Source organism: Nematostella vectensis, chromosome 6, assembly GCF_932526225.1.
Source record: "Nematostella vectensis chromosome 6, jaNemVect1.1, whole genome shotgun sequence".
Lineage (NCBI taxonomy): Eukaryota > Metazoa > Cnidaria > Anthozoa > Actiniaria > Edwardsiidae > Nematostella > Nematostella vectensis.
The window spans coordinates 951,251-976,061 of record NC_064039.1 but is presented as its reverse complement, the minus strand read 5'-3'; the positions used below and the strand labels follow the sequence as shown (position 1 = coordinate 976,061).

The 24,811-nt window shown below is 40.8% G+C and overlaps 2 protein-coding genes across 2 annotated transcripts; one reads left to right on the top strand and one right to left on the bottom strand.

The window, feature by feature from the left end:
- Positions 1 to 5,291: 5,291 nt before the first annotated feature.
- Positions 5,292 to 11,658, bottom strand: LOC116617229. The gene is made up of 8 exons (XM_048728591.1): positions 11,411 to 11,658; positions 10,827 to 11,093; positions 10,619 to 10,740; positions 10,133 to 10,297; positions 9,482 to 9,634; positions 8,588 to 8,860; positions 8,202 to 8,313; positions 5,292 to 7,679 (listed from the first exon to the last, which is right to left on the bottom strand). Exons 2-8 carry the CDS (start codon positions 11,056 to 11,058, stop codon positions 6,268 to 6,270), a joined length of 2,469 nt encoding a protein of 822 aa, XP_048584548.1. The 5' UTR covers positions 11,059 to 11,093; positions 11,411 to 11,658; the 3' UTR covers positions 5,292 to 6,267.
- A 244-nt stretch (positions 11,659 to 11,902) lies between these two features.
- Positions 11,903 to 24,296, top strand: LOC5510538 (DNA topoisomerase 2-binding protein 1-A). Its single transcript, XM_048728590.1, has 14 exons — positions 11,903 to 12,286; positions 12,701 to 14,209; positions 14,600 to 15,102; positions 15,523 to 15,706; positions 16,144 to 16,778; positions 17,217 to 17,573; positions 17,920 to 18,123; positions 18,846 to 18,992; positions 19,484 to 19,690; positions 20,039 to 20,230; positions 20,322 to 20,503; positions 20,969 to 21,164; positions 22,227 to 22,398; positions 22,919 to 24,296. The coding sequence occupies exons 2-14, from the start codon at positions 12,835 to 12,837 to the stop codon at positions 23,149 to 23,151; spliced, it is 4,587 nt and encodes a 1,528-aa protein (XP_048584547.1). The 5' UTR covers positions 11,903 to 12,286; positions 12,701 to 12,834; the 3' UTR covers positions 23,152 to 24,296.
- Positions 24,297 to 24,811: the final 515 nt, after the last annotated feature.

The window sequence follows — 24,811 nt, the reverse complement described above, 5'->3', positions numbered from 1 at the left end:
CACATGCCACTGACAACCCATCAGAGAGAGAGAGACTGCTCGGGAGTAGTGTGTTTTAAATACTTTCAATGGAAATAGTACAATAGGCCACCAACAGTGATTTTTTAATATTTCGCCTATGTAGGCTTAGGCAATGTGTCTAACATCCATATCCAAGAAGTCAAACACCCTTTGTGTGGAAGAGAGGTAAACTTTGCCTTTGACTTGCAGTCTCTACATTGGTGCTCCACTTTACTCAATACTAACAACGGATCACACATACTAATATATAGATTTAGGCACTGCCTAAAAGCGGAGCCAGCATTGAACACCTTGTGTGTTGACTGATTGAGGTATTTTTTGGGGATCTAGGATCCTGCTCTATACTGAGATTTATTTATTGTACCAACCCAATGGATCCAGGCCTTATTCAATAATTTAAATTATGCAGTACATCAAAGTTAACAAACACAATTCCTAATGTGGATATGGCTGTCAAAGTTGTCAAGAGTCTAATGGTAAATTCTTATGTCCCATCATAGAAGTTCCATTATGAATATTTTTTTTAAATCAAAACAATACTCCGACAAGCTTTGCCCTTGTGCAGAATATGTCATGGATGTAACAGCATTCCAAAGATTTGAAATAGTAAATTTAGACTGTTTAGATGCCATACTGTAAATTTTATGTATTGGTTTAGTGGCGATTCTCTCCTTTATTGGATCGAATATTGCAGAAAAATGTCTGGAAATTAAAATCCAAAAATATATCTCCTTTCATGTATTCCGTATTGGTGCACCCACCCTTTACCATATAGTGGCCTTGTTGTTGGTGACTTCTAATTTCAAACTAAACCCTTTCATTGATCTATGTTTGGGGTAGAGAGGTAGCAAAGAATATCAATTGACTAAAAAATAGTTGACGGGAGAGGAGATATAAAGGGAATTGACTCAACTTGAAAGGTTTGTTGAAAAAATATAACAGTAATGGAAATAATTTGATTGAGCATTTCTTGACATTTCCCCTTTCCCATTATCTTAACCCATTCACCACCACAGGCCTCTAAAGAGGCCATGTCTATGCTATCCAAGCTATGTGAACAGAATTCTATTATTGAAAAAGAACAAGGTTGTTGCTAGTGTTATAAAGTTTAAGTATCTTGCCCTAAAAAACCCTTCCCCTTAATAAAAGTTCCATTAATGTACATTTGTAAAGCTACATTCTGACAAGCTTTGTCCTTGCGAAGAACAAGTAATGGATGAAACAGGATTTCAAAGATAGAATATAGTGTCAGACCTATTTTTAGATAAGATGAATTAATATCTACAAATATACATCCAGTAAAGCATTATATTTTGGTGTTTTTAGAAACCCTGGATCCAACCATTCCAATGAAATAAATCTAAACCTTTAAAATAAATGTAATAGAAAAGAGACTTGGAAAGGAAATCCTAAAAAGAAGATATAAGTTAAAGTACTAAATGAAAATTTCTTATTTAAAAATCAAATCTGTTCATTAATTTATTTTTGGTGTAGAGGGGAAATAGCAAAGAGCATCAATTGCATAAAAATAGTCAACAGGGAAAAGGAAGACATATGACTCTTCTTTAAATGTTTGAAAAGAAAATATAATAATAATGTGATAATTATATTCAGTACTTTCCTAAAATATCCCCTTTCCGATTATCTTTAGGTTGATAGAAAACTGTTTTCAGATTTATTATTTAAAAAGCAAAAGTTTGTTTTATATAATATAAGTATCTTGTTCTAAAAAAAACTATTGAGTGTCTACTGCTGAATCACATAGTAATAATAGTCATTTGAGCCCCCTCCCTTATGGTCCTGGGGAGGGTTAATGTGGGGTTTTAGATTACTGTTTAACAAGAATATAATATAAAAGAGGGGTGGTGGTATTGACTGTTTTTGACTCTTAACTTGGAAACAGGCTTTTATTAAGGTCTAATCCCCCACCCTTTCCTGGGACCATGTGTGTGGGGGTATCAAATGACTAGTGAATAAGAAATCTCTACTGTTATCTTTCAAGACATGGACTTCAATTCTCATGTCTTCCAGTCTTTAGCATTCATCTTGGCCCTCAGGTAGTCCCTGGTTCATAAAAGAGTGACATTTATTTCAAAACAATCTTTTCATTAGGACATTTATAATCTGACTAATTTCTACAACTATTTGAGAAAAAAAATAAACACATGAGATGAAAGATGCAGACAATATAAGCGCCTGCACCCGCGAACGGGTATAACACAGTTTGTATTTAACTGTTCTCCGCCCTTTTACGGCGAGCTTCCCTTTGTTTTAAATATGTTTCATATCTTCTTTTGTCGTATGACGTGCAGATGTTATTTGTGATCGCCCTCCATTCCTTTCTATTATGTACATGATAGTTCCACACTTCAAGGACGCATCCAATTTTGAGGTCTTTTTTCAAAGTGTCCTTGAATCTTAGTTTAGGACGACCAACTGGGCGAGACCCGTGTTCTAGCTCCGAAAATAACAGCTGCTTAGGCACTCTGTCATCGTCCATTCGGCAGAGGTGACCAAGCCAGCGGAGACGATTTCTAGCTAATTTTGTTTCAATATCATCTACGTTTGCGCGACGGAGGACGTCTTCATTGCTTATATAGTCATCCCACTTGATCTTGAGGATTAGGCGTAAATGGCGTTGTTGCAGAGTACGAAGTTCTCTAACTTCCTGCTGATATACAGTCCATGTCTCACTACCGTACAATAAGAGAGGCATTAGACATTGATTATAAACAGCGATCTTGGTTGGTACAGTGAGATCACGTGAGTCGAAAACTCTCTTTCGAAGGCGACCATAAGCACATGATACAGCTTGTATACGAGATGTGAGCTCCGCTCTCATTGAGCAGTCACTTGACAGGATACTACCAAGGTATTTAAAGTGAGTAACATTGACCAGCTTAATGCCATCAACATAAAAGTCGGCAGTATTACCAATACACATAGTCTCCGTCTTTTTAGTGTTAATGCGCATCCCCATTCTCTTAGCAAGTTCATTGTACGATGTAAGTAAAGACTGCAGACCCTCTGGGGTATCGCTAAATAAGGCGATATCGTCAGCGTACTGTGCCTCCCTGATGAATTCCGTAAGGACTTTTGTTTTTGCTTTGAGCCTGCGAAGATCGAAGAGATTACCATCAAATCGGAATCTTATCTTGATGCTGCAGGTGTGTTCAATTTTATTAAAGGCCAACCAGAGCAGGACAACAACAATACATATTGGCAATAGGGGTTGAATTTTGTTTTGTTTTTATCCTCGGTAAGAAAAATTCCTCTTGTAAGTTGAAAAAATTGCTGTATCTTCTAAGGATATGTATCTTCTAAGAACTAAGAGCACAGGATATAAAGACAAGAACGGTATTCTTTACCAGTATATGACAAATGCAACACGATATTGGTTAGCCTTTATGAAATATATTAACAGAATCAAGAATAAAGATAGAACAAAGAATGTCAAAACAAAAGCTGTTATGCTCAAATAATTTGATTACTAAGTTAAGTACTCGCATTCTCAAAGCAATCAAAAAGAACAACAAAAAGCCTAATAACTGTCATATCCTCAAAAGACAATACAAATCGTCGTCCGAAACTCACCTTGCATTGTTTTTGTCGCTTTCTTGTGGTTGTGTTCGCTTTTTAATGTGAACTGTTACTTACTTAAATTTACTAGCTAAAACCAGACATATCCTTACATAAATCTTGGCGTGAATGAATGTTAGTAGATCTCCTCTAGTTGACTTTATCCTTAAGTCACAAAATTTGAGGCAAAAAGAAATAATCAACGCATGACAAGAACTTTTCCCTTGCTCCGTGCTTGTATTTAGCCGCCATTACAGGGCCGAGTGAGGCCTGGGAGTTACGCGGCTGACTTACTGGCGAGTGACACCACAGGGTACCCGCGCGATGACCACAAAAACCAAGTCGCATACCTATACCATATTTCTATACCTATGGAGCTCCGCGCTGGCTCCGCTATCAACATTAGTGCTACAAAAATAATTATACTAGAAGTTTCTAATAGAAAGTGAATGCTCGGAGGACGGGACGAACATGTTTCAGTACAGGGGTTTTCGAAAAAGACCGCTGATCAGCATAAAATAAAAATCAGCCGACTGGGAAGCCTGTGGTATGGACACGAAAAATTGCATCCACTATACGAAACTCGCGCATGCGCTAAAAAAACGCTGATCGATATGAAATCAATATACAAATCAGCCGACTGGGAAGCCTATGGTGTGGACACGAGAAATGGACTATATGAAACTCGCGCATGCGCTAAACAAACACAGATCAGCATGAAATCAAAATACAAATCAGCCGACTGGGAAACCTGTGGTGTGGACACGAAAAATCGCATCCACTATATGAAACTTGCGCATGTGCTAAAAACACCGCTGATCAGCATGAAATCAAAATACAAATCAGCCGACTGGGAAGCCTGTGGTGTAGACACGAAAAATCATATGCCATACCAAGATTAGACTTGCTCTCCGGCCGCTGCGCTCCCTCCGGGCAACTAGAAGTTTCTAATAGAAAGAAATGCTGCGACAGTGATATACAGTTGCTTCAGTGTTGTTCCAACGCTACATGGTATACATGCAGCCACAATCAGCGACAAAACCTGTTGAAAATTACATCTAAAAAGTAGTCTAACTGTAATAATTTACAATATGGGAACTTTTTATTACTCACATCCTCCTTCTCCCATTCAAAGTTGCTGTCTAGGGTTGTCAGTAAAAAAATCCAACATTGATTTGGGGGAGAGGGGGAGGGGAAGATATCAAAGTCAATATGCTACGTATTTTAGACTCTGTAATTTAGATTTCCATCTGAAACTGCATTTGAAGCGCTAAAATTTTCAACACTTTTGTCGCTGATTGCAGCTAAGCTAGAAATTTTTAGAAATAGCAAGAGAAGTTTACCTTTAGGCGTTTTTTTTTTTTGTTATCGAGATTTGAACAGCTGGCACAATCTTAAATTTTATTTGGGAATGTTGAATTCCTTGCGCCCGTGGTCTTACCCCTGCTACTCATCTTGTTTCTGTCATTTTGAAACAAACACAAAGATGGCGGCAGCTTATCGCACCGCGCTGAGTTTTTCTTCGCTAAAAATACCAATAAACGTAAGGTAGGCTAATTGTTAGAGAATTTGGCAATATATTAGTCTCTATTTTTTATCCAGAGTCACGATTGGTAGGGATTTTTTTTTTTGCTTATCCATTTCCTCCCCGTCCTATTTGGTCAGTTTTTAAAACAACACAACAGCCTGGATTCATGAACAAAACGATATAATAATCTGTTTTGATTGTTTTACAGTATTAGCTTTTCTGTCAAGGTGTTTTTCACCTTTTAGCATCACTTGGGTTTGCTAAAACTTGTTGCATGCTCTTCATCAATTACTAGAAGGCATTGGGTCATTGTTTTGAACTGATAAGTTTTCCCAAACGCCGTACAGTCCATAGCCAAGTGAGCTAGAGTATTTAGGCATTGAGTTAGGATGCTCGTTTTGCTTGTTTAGTGTCTAATTTTGTCGAGACCTCAATCGACTGCGGGGGACGCGACCATGGCGCGTGTGCTGGTACGAATGGTACGTTTTCGACCCGGCTCAAAATAAGTCGGCAAAATCGGTCTGAAACTGTTATTAACACTCTGTTATCAACACTCTTTGAAAGCTGTGGTAACTCGTCCCAAGTAACTGACGAGTGAACATTTTTCCAAACTTACTGAAATGTGCTCTAAAAATCTTGCTTGTGCACTCCTCTTGTTGATTTATTGACCACGAACACCGTACGAGAGATCACGAGTCCCATGTCAAAATATGGCACAACGTTCGATTGTTCGTCTGTCAATCTGTCAAACTGAAATTTAGTTCTAGTCTCTCGCGGCCTCATTTTTCAAAGTGAGGCTGCGGAACAAGACCCCAAACCAAAATCGAACCAAACACCCGCATATATTCTGCCGCGGATGCTCGTGAATGGAAAGGAAAGAGAGTTTCAAAAAGCGATGTCAAGATTAGTATGCTGCTCCTGCGTCGCAGCAATTAGTTATTTCACCTTTTTTATAAAGTGTAGGATACGCGACTATTATACAAAGAATAATAGAGACATAATGCTCGTGCAATGAGGAATATCAAAACATGAAAATAGTTTATCTGTCGCCCCTATCATCAATGTTTCAATTCTAAATAAGAATGGTAAAAGATGTTCATTTTGCCAATTTTGCAATCTAAAATAAAACATTCTGGTCCTCAGAACTGTGAACACAGGTTTGTTAGAATTCTCTGTGCCATCTGGAACTCCGTCAGAGCCCATCCATGACATCCAGATGCAAGGAAAGAAGCCATTAGGTCCTCCACCAGTGCTAGCTGAGGCCAGATGGCAGCGGCGTCATACGGCTCCATCTGCAGCATCATCAGCACTAGCAGGGGAAGGAGGTCTTCCGCGGTCACTGCCACTGAGAAACGGTCCCCTCCCTCCAGCAGCCTCAGGTCTGCCACCTTGCTAGTGATCTTCCGTAGGGAAGCAGTCAAGCACTTTAACTTGGCCATGGGGCTGACGGCCTGGAAGATGTCCAGGATGTTCTGAAAGGCGGGGCCGAAGTGATCCTCAAACGTGTCCTGTGTCGCGTTGACCTCATTTTGAGGTTCTTCCGTAGCTCTCGTTGTAGTGTTCATGTTGGTGTAGCTTTTTGAGTAGGTCCGGGCGAGTAAGTGCTTTCCATTCCGTTCCCATTTGTCCAGTAGGTCACCAAGTGTCACTCTGTGCTCCGGGGCACTAGAACTTAGGATTTCAGAGCATGATTTGGGCCGCTTTCTAGCATCGCATACTACGAAGTCCTGTGATTCATCGTCGCTGGAGCTAGCAGACCGAGACTCAAAGTTCATGGTCTTTGATCGCGCACGAACGGTGTTTATGAAGAAGCTACGCACACTTGCAGTATCCGAAAACCTCTTCATCTCGCAATGGGATACCTGTGGGAAATCGTCTACGTCAAGTTCATCAATCATGTCATACGAGCCCGTGATGTTACGCGCTCTTTCAATCTCGTCACTAGGTTCCCGATGTGAGGCTTCGAACACGTGACAGCTTAGACTTGCAATGCGTGTGCGCGCCTCGAATATCTCCAGCCACCACTCGTCTTTCATTGGGAGATTGAGTAGTTTGATTGGCAGCTGCTTGAGGCGCCTTATTCCTCCCTCAAGCAGGGTCACATGCTCATGATGCGCCAACTCGTACACACACGACAAAAAGCTTCCTTCCTTCTCGTAAAAACACTGTTCATACGCCAAGCGGAGGCGATTCTTGAACTGGTAATCTCTGTTGTTGAACGTCTCCGATAGCAACTCCGTGACGCTGCCGAAATGGTGGAAAAGCCGGGCTCGTAGAGACTTGAGATTCTCGCGGTATGAGTCGACCAGAAAATCCTGCAGCCCGTAGAATTCAGCATTTGAAAGGGCCATCTCGGTTATTCCCTCAGGGAAGGGATCCACAGGAATGGCGGAATTCTTTCTTCCCAAGTTAATCAGCTCTTGGCACGTCTCGCGGATTTCTGTGCAGAAATTGTCGAAATTGATGCCAATTGGGTGGTCAGGGTTGTTGACGATGGTTGCGACCCGCTCACCCAGTTTTTGCCACTCGGGATGCCAAACGCCTTGCATTACTGCAAATGAATACAAACATGATTCCCTCGTTTTCCTAGCTCTATTTACTAGTTCTATAGAAATGATCTCCCATCGTGAATACAAACATGATTCCCTCGTTTTCCTAGCTCTATTTACTAGTTCTATAGAAATGATCTCCCATCGTGAATACAAACATGATTCCCTAGTTTTCCTAGCTCTATTTACTAGTTCTATAGAAATGATCTCCCATCGTGAATACAAACATGATTCCTACGTTCTATAGAAATCGAGGTGTGATCTCCAATTGTGAATTCTTTGCGGACGGGTATTTTGAAGTTGCTCCCCGTCACGTTTTAATCTATGCCCGTGACGCCAACGTGGCGTGACGCTTGAAAAATATGCCTTGCTCACTGCGTTTTCCATCTCGATCTTAAAAAGTACTTTTCTCGCTTATGATTCCAATGCAATTAAAAGGCGAAATCGTGAAAGGGAAGGAGAAGCCAATTGCTCTACTATTGTTTTGTTTAGCGCGCAAAGAAAAAAAAATGGTCGTTCCTTACCGTCCGTAGCGCGGGTACCCAGAGCATCTGCATCATTAGCGTCAGAGAATCCTTTATTCTTCAAGTCACTCATTATCCCGTCAAGCATTTCACGCACACTCAGGGCACAATTCTGCGGACAAGACAATGCCCGTGTTAAATTAATACTATTTATCATTTTTCTTATTGTTTGTTGTTGTTGTTGTTATTGATAACCAGAAAGAAGTAACCCCGAAAAATACTGAAAAGGGAACTTGGGCTTAAACAAAAACAAAAGCCGGTAAATAAATCACTCATGCCTCAAGCACACACCCCAAGTAGTTTTTGTCGTCGTCGAAAGTCTAACGTTTATATTGCTGTATTGACTGCGAGCTTTTTTTAATGGAGGGATTAATCTATGTCCACACCTTTTGCTCTAGAAGTTGGCTCCTGTCATCTTTCATCTTCTGCAGTTTGGTCCTCTTCTGCATGTACTCTGTGACCGCTTGGCAGTTGACGGCCCCTCTGGGAGGCTCAACGTCTGATAGTCCCTCGCGCGCTTCAAGGACTTTTAACAGCTTGTTATTGAGGCTATCCCTGTTGGCTCTAGCCTTTTGTAAGCAAGTTTCTAAGACCCCTGTGTTTGTCCCACTTGACAACTGGACTTTGGCAGACTCGACCTCATCTTGTGCTTCATCGATCTAAAAAAATGGGAAGGATGCATTGACATACCATTTAAAAACAGTCCTTTCAAATATTTTATTGTTAGTACCATTTTTGAGAAGGATAGGAACTGCACACTGTATAAAATACAAAAACGCCAGCTATGATTGGTGGACAACAGCGTTGGTAAAAAGCCAACTATGATTGTTAGACAACAATCTGGCGTTTTGTTAGACAAAACGCCAGATATGATTGGTTGAAAGTAGGTTGAGAGTAGGTGATTAGAGTACAGTCATTGCACACGCTGTTGTTGATTGCACACGCTGTTGTTGATTGCACACGCTGTTGTTGATTGCACATGCTGTTGTTGTTGTACAAGACATGTGCACCTCATTTGTTTGTGCATCTGTCCTAAAATAATTCATAGATAACCCAAAAGAGTGTCATTAACAACACTCTCAAATGGAACTGCCTAAAGCATGGTGTCGTTTTCGTTTTTTTTTTCATGGCACAGGCAGGCAAAGTAAAGCAGGGGTATCCATACACTTATTTTAAAACATTTTCATTTTCCAAAAAAAAAAAAGATTATAAAGGGTATTTTTGCATTCTTGCCACACTCTACCCCCACCAGTCCCCCTCTCTACATGTAGAGAGCTTACCATTTTCCTGAGTCTCGTCTCTTCTTTGGTGATGTCATCGATTAGGAATTCAAGGTTGTCTTGTGAGCATTGCCCGTCGATAGCAAGGTCAACAATATTTAGGAGAAGGTCTTCACGCAATTTATCAAGCTTCTTCATTAGTAGATCTAATGACTAAAAAGAAAAGCAGGACAAATTGGTACTAAAAGGCAGCATCAATAAAGCACAATAAATTTGCTAAAAAAAATGTAGCAGACACAAATAAACATTTCAGACTTCCTTATTTGAGGGGAATACCCCATAAGGTATAAGTAATCCTATACCTGGGGGACGTTTGGGTTTGAGGTGTTGCAGTATTGGTCTTTTTTTACAATATTGCGGTGACAGAGCAAAAAGCATGCTGTGATGCAGTATTTCAAAACACTAAGTAAAAAAAATTAAAATATTGTGGGGTTGCAGTGCTAATTAGTCCTGCAATGCATAGGAGTTACCTGTGGTACAGGATGATTTAGCGGGAAACCTGGGGATTATCGGGGTGTTGCGCATGCTCTTCAAAACCTTGTCCTTTTGTGCGGATGCAATATTGCCGCTTTTTTCTGCGGTATTGAGGTATTTTCGAAAATTTTGTCCTGTATTACGGTAAAAAGCCCCCCCCCAGAGTCCCCCCTATACCTGACAGTGTTCAATGACTTTGTTATCGAGGGCTTGGATGTTCTGCATCTGCTGCTCCAATGCAAACTCAACCTTGTCGATGTCTCTCTTGTGAAGAGTTATCTTGGGGAGGATAAAGCAGTGGAGCATTCGCAGAATGTTCAGCTCATATTCATCCTCAAAATCCTGCAAGAGTATAGAATTGCATGCTATAATCTAAGATGTTCTTAAAACTGCAGGTAAATCTGGTCCTAGAGTACATAGCACATGCAATTAGATGAAAATATTAGCATCATGAACTCTTGGCAACTGGACAACCATACTCTAAAATTCAACTCTAAATTCTGAACAGACTAAACTTTGTGCCTCTTTGATTGGCCAATATAGTATAGCATGACTTTCAGAAACAAAAATCACTTCAAAGTGTTGAACAATCAGATGGGCTTTAGAATTCAAAGTCTGATTGAATGAAGCTATTTGACTTAAAACAACCATGAAAAGGCAAACCTTATTCATTGATGAGCTTGAGCTATGGATGATTGCTCTTGCCAAATCAAAAAGTTCATCTTCAGCATCATATCCCGAACATTCATCATTGATGGTAAACTGATTTGGAGAGTTGTCTTCGCCTAAGGATTGAAGTTGTATATATGAAAAAAAATGAGAATATTCAAAATAAGTTGAATTATTGGCAAATGTAAAGAATGTCTCATACCATCAGCCTTATCTACAGGCCTTCCAGTACTCCAGGAAATCATACGGCGATTGCAATCCACAGATACAGACTCTAGTAAGAGAACTTTACACCAGATAGCTGGTTCCATGCGAGAGGCATCCGAAAAATTCTTGTTTGGTGCATCACTGCCCACACAAGGGCAGAATCCTTTTAGCAAATAGACATCAGTGATCCACCGCCTTTCCTTGCCGTCTTTCAAGTATACATGCATATTGCACTGAGCATTGTGTATCACTTTATCATAATCTGAAAATTCAAACCAAATCTGATTTGTTACCTTTCTGGCAATAACCCAGAATTGAAAATGAAACTTAGAACAGGATATTATCCTTTAACTTTCATTTTTTAGAGTTGTTACAAAAAATGACCACTACTTGAAGTTACAAAGAAAATAATAATTTTCAAAAGTAACTTGGTAAGCCTACTTAGCGATCTGACTTCGCAACTGTGCGGGTAAATGCAGAGTATGACACTTTAAAAGAACATAAGGAATTTCCTAAGTTATTTATAAACCTTAAATGTGCCCAACAAGCATAATATTGTAAAAGTACGTAACTCAGTACCTGATAGAGTTGACTTTGTGGAAAGCTTGTTGACATCGGAATGAATGGGGGCTGTAAAATTCCCAAATAGAAGGAAAAATTGTCTGTTTTTCAAGAAGACGAATCAAATTAAAAGTTCCTCATATTGCAGCGTCAGCTAGTGAAATCTTTTGACTGATCGGTGGACAATATTTCCGCCCTTGGTAACCTGTTGATCTTTGTAGCACAATACGGAAGAAGTGTTGTAGTCTCACAATGCATGCTGGGTAATACACAGGAAAACCAAAATAAAAATAATAAAAGCGCAAGAGATGAGAAATGCGTTCTCCTCGTCCCCTCCTCTCCTCGTTCTCCTCGTTTGGCCAGCGGTGATAGAATAGCCTAGCCTCGCTTCGATGCCGGCCTCGGGATCCCTGTGTCCCCAGAATCGGTCAACCGTAGAGCCGCCACTAAAAATGCGAAAGTAGTTTAAAATACGATTCGGAGTTACTTATAATCCGCGGTGTCGGGTTGCGTGACGCGCCGCCATTGAAAATGCATAAGTAGCTTGAAATACTGTTTGGAGTACTGATAATCCACGATGTCGCGTTGCGTGACGCGCCTACCATTGAAAATACGAAAGTTGAGTTTGAAATACGATTCGGAGTTGTAATCGGCACGCGGTATAGATAAATCCAAACGTGAAACTTGAAAACCAAAGCACGCAGATACGAAATATCGACTACGAAATTCAAAAGTTGAGTTGTAAATACGAAAAGTTGAGTTTGAAATTGAAAAGTTAACGTTGAAATTGCGAAGTGTAGGTTAAAATACGACACATGAATTTTGGCGGGGATCTAACGCCATACTCGGTCATGCTTCCCGATTCCTCCAACACACAACAGCGGAGGAGCTAAGGTTAGCACAAGTCTTACGTCGTATAACAAAAAAAAAAAAGGTGCAGCCAGAAATAATCTGCATTATTACTAATATTTCAGATTATTTCAGCCTGCGACGCTGTCTAGCAATTTCAGGGAAATAACGAGAAGGATGGATGGCGTTCCACCAATATTATTCGTCCTTTGGTGATGGAATCCATCAGTTCTCATGTGGAGCTTTCAGTTTGTTGTGTTATATTCCTGTATGGGATTCCTGTGGCTAGGAATCTGCGCATGCTCGGTGCTTTAGTTGTTTTCCCGCCAAAAAGTACAACGTTGATGTATAAACTGCAATTCAGGAAAAACTGACATCTTTTACTGTTTGTGAAAGTCTTTTAGCAAGTTAGAATATATCTATTGTATTTAAATTGATTTTTGATGATGTGAATTGTAGGTCCTCCTCATTGAGTGCAGTCTAAGTGAAGGCTTGGTTTACGTGTTTTTAAAAAACCAAGATGGTGGACGGATAACCAAACATTTGTAACCACATGTTGCTGATCGCAACGAGCAACGTTGCAAAGTGTCTTAATGAGTTCTGAGTCAAAGATCTTGAAGTTTATTACAGCTGATGAGTCCGTGGAATCACACTTACGGCGTGCAGCCGATGCTGCCTTGGACGCGGAACTTGATGTGTTATGGGTCTCGGCGAAGGAGATTCAAAAACATGATCTTGAGCCAGATCGTTCCATCTATATTCTAGATCCATTCGAGGGTGACCACTTTGGATACCTTAAGTCACAGAAATGCAGGATATGTGGCCCTCAGTGCGTTCTTTCGTGTTTGAAAACCAAGACCTCCCTTCCCAATTCCTCGTTTCCAGTTTACACTGCAAGCTTGCGGGAAGTTCACGCATGTTGCACCAGCGTGCCAAGGAAAGAACGTCAGCACCTGCACGATTATATCCACATGATGGGGGGGACAGTAATGCGGGATTTCACTGAATCTGTGACCCATCTTATAGCAGGTGAAGTTGGCTCCAAGAAGTACTCTGTTGCATGTAGCCTTAACAAGCCTGTCATGTTACCTGAGTGGGTTTTCACGCTGTGGGAAGATGGCAAATCCTCACATGTTGTTGGAACAGACCCTGCCTATGACCGCTTCAAGTGTCCGATTTTCAAAGGTTGCACGATATGTGTGACAGGGCTCGATGCCCAGACAAGACAGGAAGTAAAACAGTTGTGTAACCAGAATGGGGGCGTGTACTCTGGCGAACTCAATATGAACACTTGTACTCATCTGCTGGTGAACCAGCCGAAGGGAGAGAAGTATGAGTTTGCTAGAAAGTGGAACATTCATTGTGTATCAACACAGTGGTTTTATGACTGCATCAGAAATGGTTTCTGGGTAGAGGAGAGCGGTTATCGGACATTGTCCAGTGATCTGAATTCATCTTTTGGCTCACGTCTTAGTATGAGTGGTTGTGCCCTCCTTACAAGCACAAGGTTGGAGGCACCAGCAAGTACCAAGGCTGCCCAAGCCGCATACAAAAGTGCAAAACAACGTGGGGACGGTGAACTTATTGATAACAACTCAAGAAAAGGGCTTAATGCTTCACGGATAAATACCACTGCAATAAACAATGTAAATGACCCTAAAACAGTATCAAAACTGGAAGAGTTAGATCTAGATTCAACCCTTGTACCGGGAAGCATGTTTTTAGATGGCTGTAAACTGTTTTTAAGTGGGTTTAGTGGGCCAAGATTGGACAAATTAAGGAAGATCATCAATACGGGAGGAGGGACCAGGTTTAATATGATCAACGAGATAGTTTCTCATGTTGTGGTCGGGGGTAAGGTAGCAAAGGATGTTGAACTTCTCAAGGGCTCAGAGCTACAGCCACATGTCGTGACAGTCGATTGGATCATTGAGTCAGCTAAAAGTGGACGGAAGCTTCCTGAAGAAGGTTAGTGAAAAAAAAAAGTATTTCCAATCCTATGTACTTTCTTAAATGCACTAAACACAGAGTAGGATATCACTTATAATGTTGATAATTTAGCAACAGTGCACTTTGAAATGTTAGAGGTTATAGGTGTTGTACAATACATACTTTTTAAGACACACTTCAAATCATTACTTTTGATCAGCTTGATTCTGAGCCAAGCTATTTATTCATTGACTCATAATGAAGTTTACAATACTTGTTGGTGTTATTTACTGGTTGGGAGAGCTTTCTTAAGAAAAAATTACAGCTACATACAGTTTGACACAGGTAATAGTTTTTCTCAATCAGCCAATCATTTATGTAAACAAACACATAAAGCAGAAAAGTCATATTGAATTATTTGCTTTTCAGATTATACTCATCCAGACTTTCAAAATGAAGAGACAGATGACTCCTTCCCTTCACTGAAAGAAAACAGAGAACCCGGAGCAGATGGCAAGGGGAAGCGAAGCAAGACACAACCTGATGAAACCACCAAGGCCGACAAGACAGCAAACAAATCAGAGTTTGATGTGAATGACTTAGATGACGATGATGTGTTTTTGCAGTACATGTCCAAAGGAAACATTACAAAGGAAGCAAAAACATCACATGAGGAGAAAGGATGTTATCCTTCTGAGAGAGGTGAACTAGGCGCTGATGATGTGACTATGGCTGATGGAGGAGTAGGAGGGGAGGGCTTGTTACCAGGGAAAACATTTGCAATTGAGCATTTTGATAAGGATCAGATTCTCCAGTTACAACAGTTGATTGTCACCTTTGGAGGCACGATGGTCAAAACGAATGATAAACCTGCAGACTTTTGTATTCTTCCTATGAATATCAGACCAGACAAAGCATGTGCAAAACAAATGGTAGGTTCACCCTTGGTGTCATTCTTTCATTCTATACATACTCAAATAAATAATCATACAGTATGTGTGTACTATATGGTTACCCCCCCATGCCGTGATGAAAGCCTTGAAATAAATAAATGAATAAATAAATAATAAGAAGAATAGCACAAAATTATAACATATAGAGATTATGTATGTATAATGTAATGGTACAGCTTTGTTTGGAATTTAGGATTATGTGCTTGTTGATATTTAAAAAACTCTCTGATTTAAATAAAGCATTAGTTATGCAGTACTGTAATTGTACAGTACACAGGTATGTATACAGTTCCTCATGCATGGCTTAACTGAAAGATGTACATATTGATCTACATAGATAAGCTACAGGGTAGATTAGTGACCTGCAGAAGTGCCTGACACTTGTTGTTTTCTCCTAAGGTGACATTTTGTTGGCTGGAGAAGTGTCTTGAGGTGGAGGAGGTGGTGGATCCAGACAGCTGTTTTCTCTTCCGCCCGTTTGTCATCCCAGGGGGTGCACATCCCCTTACTGGCTGCGTCATCACCATCAGTCAGTACATTGGTGTCGAGCGGGATCACATGATGCAGCTTGCAGAGTTGCTAGGTGTGTTGTGCCTGGATGTGCCAGGTTACTAAGTTTGTTATTGTGTTGGACAAAACCCTTTTTAATTTATATTTTATTAATCAACTCTTAAATTACCTCAGATTTATAAATTTAGCATGCTTTATTAAAATTTTCTTATTTTGTCTGCTCTCTAGGCTTTTTTTTATTTGGAAATTAATATGAAAATGAATGTGATTCAGAGAAAACTGTTCTCAGATTTTGGATGGGCCTTTTGTTTTATTTTGAATGGATTGTCACAGTTAATATCACATTGCAGAAACTGCCAGTCTTCGATTATAGCTCCTGAAACACTTCATAAATACTCATGATTGTTTACCTAATGGTAGTGTGTTACTGTACTGTATGTCTGTTAAATGTGGAATATAGGTTTTATTTTCTTGTAGTATTTAATATTATTAAGTACTGTGTGTTTTCAGGAGCAATCTACCAAGAAAAATTTGCACGTGTTAATAGTGCTAGCTGCCAAGCCAGCACTCACCTTATATGCAAGGAGCCAGAAGGCAGCAAATATGCCGCTGCAAAGAAGTGGAAGAAATATGCAACTACTTGCAATTGGCTTTTTGCCTGTGCCAAGACAGGGGAACTAGTGCCTGTCGAAGACTTCCCTGTTTTAGGATCTGAGAATGATAAACAGAACGCTGTTAGCCCTCAGAAGATGGATGTGCCTCTAACAAGTTCCGCACACAAGGACAAGACAGATACTAATGGTGTTGATGCCAATGATGATTGTGTTGATGACAATGATGGAACTGATGATGATGAGGGTGAAGCTAAAATTCAAGAACATGTTCAAAGGAAGAAGCCTCCACCCCTTCTGAGCAAGGCCTTTAGACCTTCTTTTGATCTCTCGGATGCCATGGAGGCACTCGCCTCTCCTTATGTGTCTAGTCTGAGGTCTCGCAAAAGCAGAGGTAGCCGAAATAGTTTCCCACTAGATGATTATTTCCAGGAAAACATCATGCAGGCAGTCAAGAGGACTGCTAACGTCCCAGGTCATAGTGTAGTGGATGCAGAGGAAGATCCAGATGCTACTGCTGAAGAGGAAAACCAGGTAATGTACAGTAACTCTGTTTAAGTTATTTTCAACATTCTGTGGACTCTTGTCAACGCTTACTGGCTTTCAAAGTAACAGAAAAACGTTTGGTGCTTTGATTGGTTAGCACCGACCAAAGCACCAAAGAAGATGGAAGGTTAATTCGCTGTTAGAAATCGTGTTAGAAAAGTGAAGAAGAATAGCTCTACTCCTAGAATGGTCTACTCCTGTGCTTTAGGCCAAAATCAACAAAAAGTTAAATTTCCAGTTTAATTCCTATACAAACATGTATTTTCTTTAAATATTTGATTGTATTGACAATGGAGCTGGATTAAATACAAAAATGTAAGCTTTGTTGCAAAAGTGGAAAAAACTTATCGATTCCTGTTGGACAGAACTGCAAGCTTTTGACTTCAGCTGATTACTCCCTGTAAAAAAAATTCCTAATTTTTAAAGGTGTCAGAGGGAAAGAAGGGCATTCTGCATGGCCTCATCATTTCAATCAGCAAGAAACTTGTACAACAACAGACAGAGTTATATGGAATTGCCTCTAGCCTTGGCGCTGATTACCGATGGGTGTTTGATAATTCCTGCACTCATCTAATCCATCAAGGCAGAGCAAATGATAACTCAAAGGAGTGCACAACGGCAAGGTCACATGGGATGTTCATAGTGTCACCCTACTGGCTTCATACCTGTGCTGAGGAGGGTGTCAGAGTGGAGGAAGGGCTATACCCACACACCTACAATCCTAAGATGTCCTTGTCTGTCGTCACAACTGGGCATCGGCGACTGACACGGCAGTCCTCTAGGGTAAGGATACACCTCATCAAAGATGAGATGCTGTTAGAGTTTAAACAGTAGGTTCAGTAATGTGCAGACTTAAGTTTAATATCCCACAGGTAGAACAATATAATTGGATCTTAAAATAGATATGCATCTCACATGGTAGTACTATTAGTCTTGTCATCACTGGAACAAGTTTTTGATCTCATGCATGGCTGAGGATTAGCAGACAAATCTAAATGTCTTGGATAAATGTGTATTCAAATGGCATATTCCTCCTTGTTTATCTGGATAACTATAATGCCTACTGTATGTACATATTGTACAAGTGGGGTTGTTTTGTTTCCATGTCAATCATGGCTTTTTCGACCAGGTTGCTTTGCCAGGACCTGAGCAATCAAAACCTGAGCACCCAACAATAGAAGATGCAAACAATAAGGGAAGTGCAGAATCAAGCCACCAACAGAATGACAAAAGCCAGCAGAGTGAAGACATGGAGGATTATGACAATGCTGCTGAAAATGACAAGCAAGAGGATCTACAGAGGCAACTGGAAGACTTTATGGTTGCAACAAAAGTATGTCTATGCTGTTAGGGATAGAGATACATTGTAATAGTATTTGTATGTCTATGCTGTTAGGAATAGAGATACATTGTATTTGTATGTCTATGCTGTTAGGGATAGAGATACATTGTAATAGTATTTGTATGTCTATGGTGTTAGGGATAGAGATACATTGTATTTGTATGTCTATGCTGTTAGGAATAGAGATACATTGTATTTGTATGTCTATGCTGTTAGGAATAGAGATACATTGTATTTGTATGTCTATGCTGTTAGGAATAGATACATTGTATTTGTCTATGCTGTTAGGGATAGAGATACATTTTATTTGTCTATGGTGTTAGGAATAGAGATACATTGTATTTGTATGTCTATGCTGTTAGGAATAGAGATACATTGTATTTGTCTATGCTGTTAGGAATAGAGATACATTGTATTTGTCTATGCTGTTAGGAATAGAGATACATTGTATTTGTCTCTTGGACTTAGGTTTAAAGGGGAATCCCCCTTGTGATTTCCCGGTAGACCCATAATGTACTCTAACAAAGGTTTTTACAAACTAAAAAAAAAAAACATAAAAAAAAAACATATACCAGCAACTCATCAAATGGATGCTGGATAGCAGCCTAATCCACTCACTGGGTCTGTTATAATGGAAAATGTAACTGGTCATGTCAGGTAAGTCTGGTGTGCATATCTAAGCAAACATTGAGATAAGACTTGTCCCTTTGCAGGCAGCAAGAGGAAGGAGGAAGAGTCGACGACTAAACTCCTGTAGCAGCACAGGAATCCCCACAAATACATCATCCTCTGCTGCACCTGAAGATAGCGACAGCCGAAGTTCTTTAAGCCTCAGGCGCATATCCAGTAGGAACCACATGGTATGTAGTGTTTATCTTTAATGATTAATTTACCTTGTTTAAAAAATACTCTCTCATCTTGGACATTCACGAAAAGCTGGTTTCTCACATTGTCAAATAATGCATATCATGCGTTTTGATTCTGTATTACTGTATTGTATAATAAGAAATCAGCATTTTCAAATTGAGGCACTCGAAGTCCAACCCACTTTCCACAAATTTTTACCACAACTAGTAAAATCTACCGCAACCCACTTATGCCAAATTCAAATAGATATTTGAACCTATAGAAGTTCTCAGGTTCATTGCCTGGATTCAAAATCAGGCTGCAGAGGGGAGAAGCCAGCGTGCTGATCACTCCACCATTAGACTATCCACATGTTCATGGTAACTTTGCAGACAATTCTTGTTTCATGTGTCACAGCACGAAAAGACTGAACTTCTTACAGACAATGGTTCCAAAAGGTGTTCTCTAAAGAGACAGTTGACTGTAATGTGTCTGGTATTTACAGAGGGACTCAGACAAGTCCTTGAGTGGCAATGGCCACAAGCTCCCGGACGAGAGTGAGCACTCCCAAGTAGACACCATAACATATGATGACCCCGCTGGGCGACTGGAACGGGAAAAGATCATGGCTCAGCTCAACAAGAGGTGTAGTCCAAGCCCTGACTTTGAGAATAACGAGGACAACATTACGAGGGATGAAGCTAGTGAAGAGGTTAGTCTTGTTTGCTGAAGCATGTCAACAAACAAATAAGCAAACAAAGTAACAGTCAATCAAACAAACAAATCAAATGATAAATGGTTAATAAACTGGTGAAGCTTCCAGTATCACCCTCCTTGCACTTCCAGTTGTTGGCATGTGAAGGCAGCTACAGTGTGCTTTCTGATCCTTGGTATGTTAAGGACGCTTTGTATGCTGTCTCAATAGGAGTTCTGTCTGATCCCTGAAAACCACAAAATGTCGCTCATAGCAGCTATATAATTTTTTTCATCAAATTTACTGTGAAATTCCCTTATCGATGATTCTCTATAAAATCACGTTAAGAGAGTATCCCTCTTGCAGGTTTCAGTGGAGACATCTAGCAATACCGTCATTGAGTCCTGTAAGACAGACTCTACTCTTGCCGCCCAATTGGCCACACTGTCCGAAGACCAGGATCCACCATCCTCCCCAACCACTCAAACTCCGCTACCTCTTCCGGTCGCATTCCAGCCCAAGGAAGTGAAGAAGCCTGAGCCACAGAATTTACTGGAGGTACTCTCAATGAACACAAGGCATCCGTTCCTAACCTCTGATGCCTGCCCTTCTTATCAAAATGTATACATTTGTTTTTATTATTTACCAGGAACACAGTGACAGCCCAACGGAGCCGCCAAGGCCTGATGTGTATAAGTTCCAATTATCTGCCATGACGCCGCAGGAGAAGGCGGACTACTCGTTGCTGATTGAGCAGCTTGGCGGAAAGGTGTTTGACACCATGTACTTTAACCCAGAGTGTACTCATGTTGTTGTCGGCAAACCCAACAGGTACTGCACTAAGTTTTTGACAACATCTACATACGGTCCAATAAGCTGGTTTATAGAGGGCTGGCTGGGGGAGGGGGGGAAGGGGGTGCGTTTTTAAGGCTCCCCATTAAATATGTGTTTTGTTTTTTCTGTTTTTGCATGATCTTTTTGCCGTCCTCTTGTTGTTACAAAATTTTACTTCTTCACTTTCATTAATAATGTTGAGTGGAAAACATTTTTAAAAAGGCTTGTATCCCCAGAGTCTTCCTTGTAGAAGAAGAATAAACACTTGTAAAAGTCAACTTCCCAGCTTTGGGCGCTTCAAATCCAGGATGATAGTTTTAGGTCAAGTTTTGGTAGTTTTTGATGAAACCTTTAACACTGTCATCTGATAAAACTTAGATATGATGCTTGCTATCTATATCGGTACAGCTGTCTGTTTATAATTTGAGTCCTGATCACAATGTGCCTTGTAATCTCTCCAAGGAATGAAAAGTACCTGGCGGCCATGGCAGCAGGCAAGTGGGTACTACACAAGTCCTACCTGGAGGCGAGCCGCCAGGAGGGAGTCTTTGTCAGAGAGGCGCCCCATGAGTGGGGAGTAGAAGTGGCTGGTGAACAACCCAACAAGCTGGCGACAGCAGCCAAACGGTGGAGATGCAGACTAGCACACCAACGAAAGGTAATAATGTCAGAAATAAAGACTAGCAAACCAACGAAAGGTAATAATGCCAGAAAGAAAGACAAGCAAACCAACGAAAGGTAACAATGCCAGAAAGAAAGACAAGCAAACCAACGAAAGGTAACAATGTCAGAAAGAATGGCAAACAAACCAACGAAAGGTAATAATGTCAGAAATAAAGACAGGCATACCAACGATAGGTAACAATGCCAGATAGAAAGGCAAGCAAACCAACGAAAGGTAACAATGTCAGAAAGAAAGACAAGTAAACCAACGAAAGGTAACAATGTCAGAAATAAAGACAAGCAAACCAATGAAAGGTAACAATGCCAGAAAGAAAGACAAGCAAACCAACGAAAGGTAACAATGCAAAAAAGAAAGACAAGCAAACCAACGAAAGGTAATAATGTCAGATAGAAAGACAAGCAAACCAATGAAAGGTAACAATGTCAGAAAGAAAGACAAGCAAACCAACGAAAGGTAACAATGCCAGATAGAAAGGCAAGCAAGCCAATGAAAGGTAACAATGCCAGAAAGAAAGACAAGCAAACCAACAAAAGGTAACAATGCCAGAAAGAAAGACAAGCAAACCAACAAAAGGTAACAATGCCAGAAAGAAAGACAGGCATACCAACGAAAGGTAACAATGTCAGATAGAAAGGCAAGCAAACCAATGAAAGGTAACAATGCCAGAAAGAAAGACAAGCAAGCCAATGAAAGGTAACAATGTCAGAAAGAAAGACAAGCAAACCAACGAAAGGTAATAATGTCAGATAGAAAGTCAAGCAAACCAATGAAAGGTAACAATGCCAGAAAGAAAGACAAGCAAGCCAATGAAAGGTAACAATGTCAGAAAGAAAGACAAGCAAACCAATGAGAGGTAATAATGCCACAAATAAAGATCAAACAATGAGTTTTGTAGTAAACGCAGTAAGGAACAGAGTGGGCGAGGATTATTATCCATAGACCACTGACCCGTCCCAGTCTCTTGGTGCGTTCACGGCTGGTCTGTGTTTTTCTGTGTTACTCTCAACATTCAAACCTTCCTATCTCTGTCCGTAGACCGCTGACCCGTCCCAGTCTCTTGGAGCGTTCACTGGCTGGTCGGTGTTTCTCTGTGTGGACAAATCACGACAGCCTGGCTTTAAGCGCCTGCTGGAGGCTGGGGGGGCCAAGGTGGTCAGCAGTCGACCACCGTACAGCTGTACTGAGGGGGTGACACACGCGTTTGTAGGTAAGTGAGCTCAGAGTAGTGGTTTGTAGGTAAGTGAGCTCAGAGTAGTGGTTTGTATTCGACCTCATGGGGGAAATATAGGAAAATCTTTTGATACAGGGTAACACTTTCAGCTCATGGCGTGTTCCGACCACAGCGACCATGAACCATGCATGTGTTTAGGAGCCCTTTCAAGCTCGTTGTCACGCACTCACCTCTTTGTCAGACATGCTACCCATCGGGATTGGTGTCACACAAATATATGTAATCAAGTTTTGAACGAGTTACGCATGTCTATTAGATTTCTGTAGGTTTCTTGATCGGGACTTATGTCATGCATGCACTTTTAATCGATCGAGATTAATGCGTGTCACGCATTTTTGCCTGATCGCCCTTCCATTCGATCAAAAATTGTGTTACGCACTACAGCACGCAAGCACTACCCCATGCCAATGGAGGGCTGCCCTCTTTCACTGCACTCTTTAGTGATGAAAACAGTGCATTCCTTGCTACTGCGAGGTTAACTTTACATCTCTCGCAGATTCCAATAAGGGAAAATCAAGTGTACTGGACATTGCTTCCCTTCAAGAGGCGAACGTACTGTTGGTGAAACCAGACTACATCGCGGAGTTTCTCATGCAGGACCCGCCCCCTAACCCCGCCAAGTTCGTGATCCCCGAGGCGAAACAAGCTCCGAGCATCCACACCTCACAGCAGAGGAAGAGGAAAGGAGAGGAGTTGTACGCTGATGACAAGCGGGTAAGACTGGCGTGATGGGTCCCTGTGATTGGACACTGAGCTCTTCGATGATTAGTCAATGAGAAACAAGCCCTCTTTTGTCAATATCTTAACTCGGCCTTGCAACAAATGGCGGGAGAACACCTCGCAGTAGAAAGAAATAAGAGTTATTCGCCTATGACAAGTGCCTTCAACAGAGTGAATCTGCGATTTGTCACTGAGTCGATGAGAAACAAGCCCTTCGTTGTCCAGGAGCTTGGCCATGCGTCAAACTCCTTTATAATAACTGATAAATTTGATGTTGCTGTTTCGCATCTTTCACTGTACTCGCGCCATAGAGGGAATAAGGGATGATCTATTACCCGCCCGTGTCTTCCCACAACGCTTTTATAAAAGGGAAAGCTTCTCCCACCCCCGGGCTCGAGAACAATCAGTTATCAATCAGCCGTCATAAGTCAACATATCAGGACAATTGCTCTGAGCGCTAAATTCAAATTTCATATTCTAAACCAAAATAAATATCATTCCTAGAGTTGTCCATCTAAAAATGTTTCTGTCTATCGTAAAATAATCCTATACCAAGCTGTGTGCGCTCTAAAATACGAGCATTTTCATCACAGCGCGAGAATAATTTATGCAGGTGCGTTAGATTATGGATTGCGCAAAATTTAAAATTTTGCACCGAAAACGTGAGTGGACAGCAAATCACTCATTTATCGATTCCTTAACACAACTGTCTTGTTACCTGTGCAAAAAAGTTTTATTCCTGCCGACTGAGGCTCAGAGATAAGCAATTTTACAGGAGGCTTATAATTTGTGACTGCTAGCGTTGCAGTGTTCTGATAATGATTGCAAATTCGAGCCTGGGGGTTGGAGGAACTTTCCCTTTTATATCGGAACCTCGTGTTTTAATCCTAGGTCGGGGGGAGGGGGGTGAAAACAAGATGGAGTTTGCCCCCCCTCCCCTGACTCCGGTTTCACGCGCGCGTCGTGAAGTGTTGTGGGAAGACAGAAATGATGTATAAATACACAATCACGTGATCTGTCCAGTCAATTCAGATTTAAAGCCCGTACTTACTATGCATTACATGCCATCTATACATTGTGCAAGTTATCACTTTGTGCTTTTTATTACTATTTTAATATGATTTTAATAAAGGATATATGGATTGTCCCGTGAATGGTCGTGCAAATTATTGCCTTACGTGTTTTTTTGGCTTCCTGTCACACGCCGCACATCTCAAATATGGTTACACTTAGTCGAGACCCAGGCCCTCTGCGCTCGGCATTCTGTTTCGCGGGGAAGAGTCCAGTCTATTGCATGCGCGAAAATACACCACGTGGCGTGGTGTGGCTGCTTAGCACAAGACGGCTGCCAAAGGGACAGGCGAGGATTTATTTCAGAAATACTTCGATTATTTTGGACTAGCAAATATTTAATTGTCAATCTTTTCTGAGAACAGGACAGACGATTAATAGGGTTTCACCCCTGTCTATTTTTAGGTCAATTTACAAAAAAGAACGAAAATAGCCCTCACCTGGAATGCAGGCAAAAGCTTGTCACTTGTGCACGGGAGCTTCCCAACCTATCACAACTTTTCCAAAAATGCAAGAGATTTTAACTTGGTCCATCTTTAGAAATGTAAAAAGTCATGTGATCCATCTGGAAAGATGAGAGATCTGACAAATTCTGACA

Coding starts and splice junctions, on each gene's coding strand:
- LOC116617229 (XM_048728591.1), bottom strand. CDS start 11,058: ATGCATGTATACTTGAAAGACGGCAAGGAAAGGCGGTGGATCACTGAT. Junction 8,861..9,481: donor AGACGAGACTCAGGAAAATG/GTAAGCTCTCTA, acceptor CCATTTTTTTAG/ATCGATGAAGCACAAGATGA. Junction 8,314..8,587: donor GCCAACTTCTAGAGCAAAAG/GTGTGGACATAG, acceptor TCTTGTCCGCAG/AATTGTGCCCTGAGTGTGCG.
- LOC5510538 (XM_048728590.1), top strand. CDS start 12,835: ATGAGTTCTGAGTCAAAGATCTTGAAGTTTATTACAGCTGATGAGTCC. Junction 18,124..18,845: donor ACTTTATGGTTGCAACAAAA/GTATGTCTATGC, acceptor GTCCCTTTGCAG/GCAGCAAGAGGAAGGAGGAA. Junction 20,231..20,321: donor AGCCACAGAATTTACTGGAG/GTACTCTCAATG, acceptor ATTATTTACCAG/GAACACAGTGACAGCCCAAC.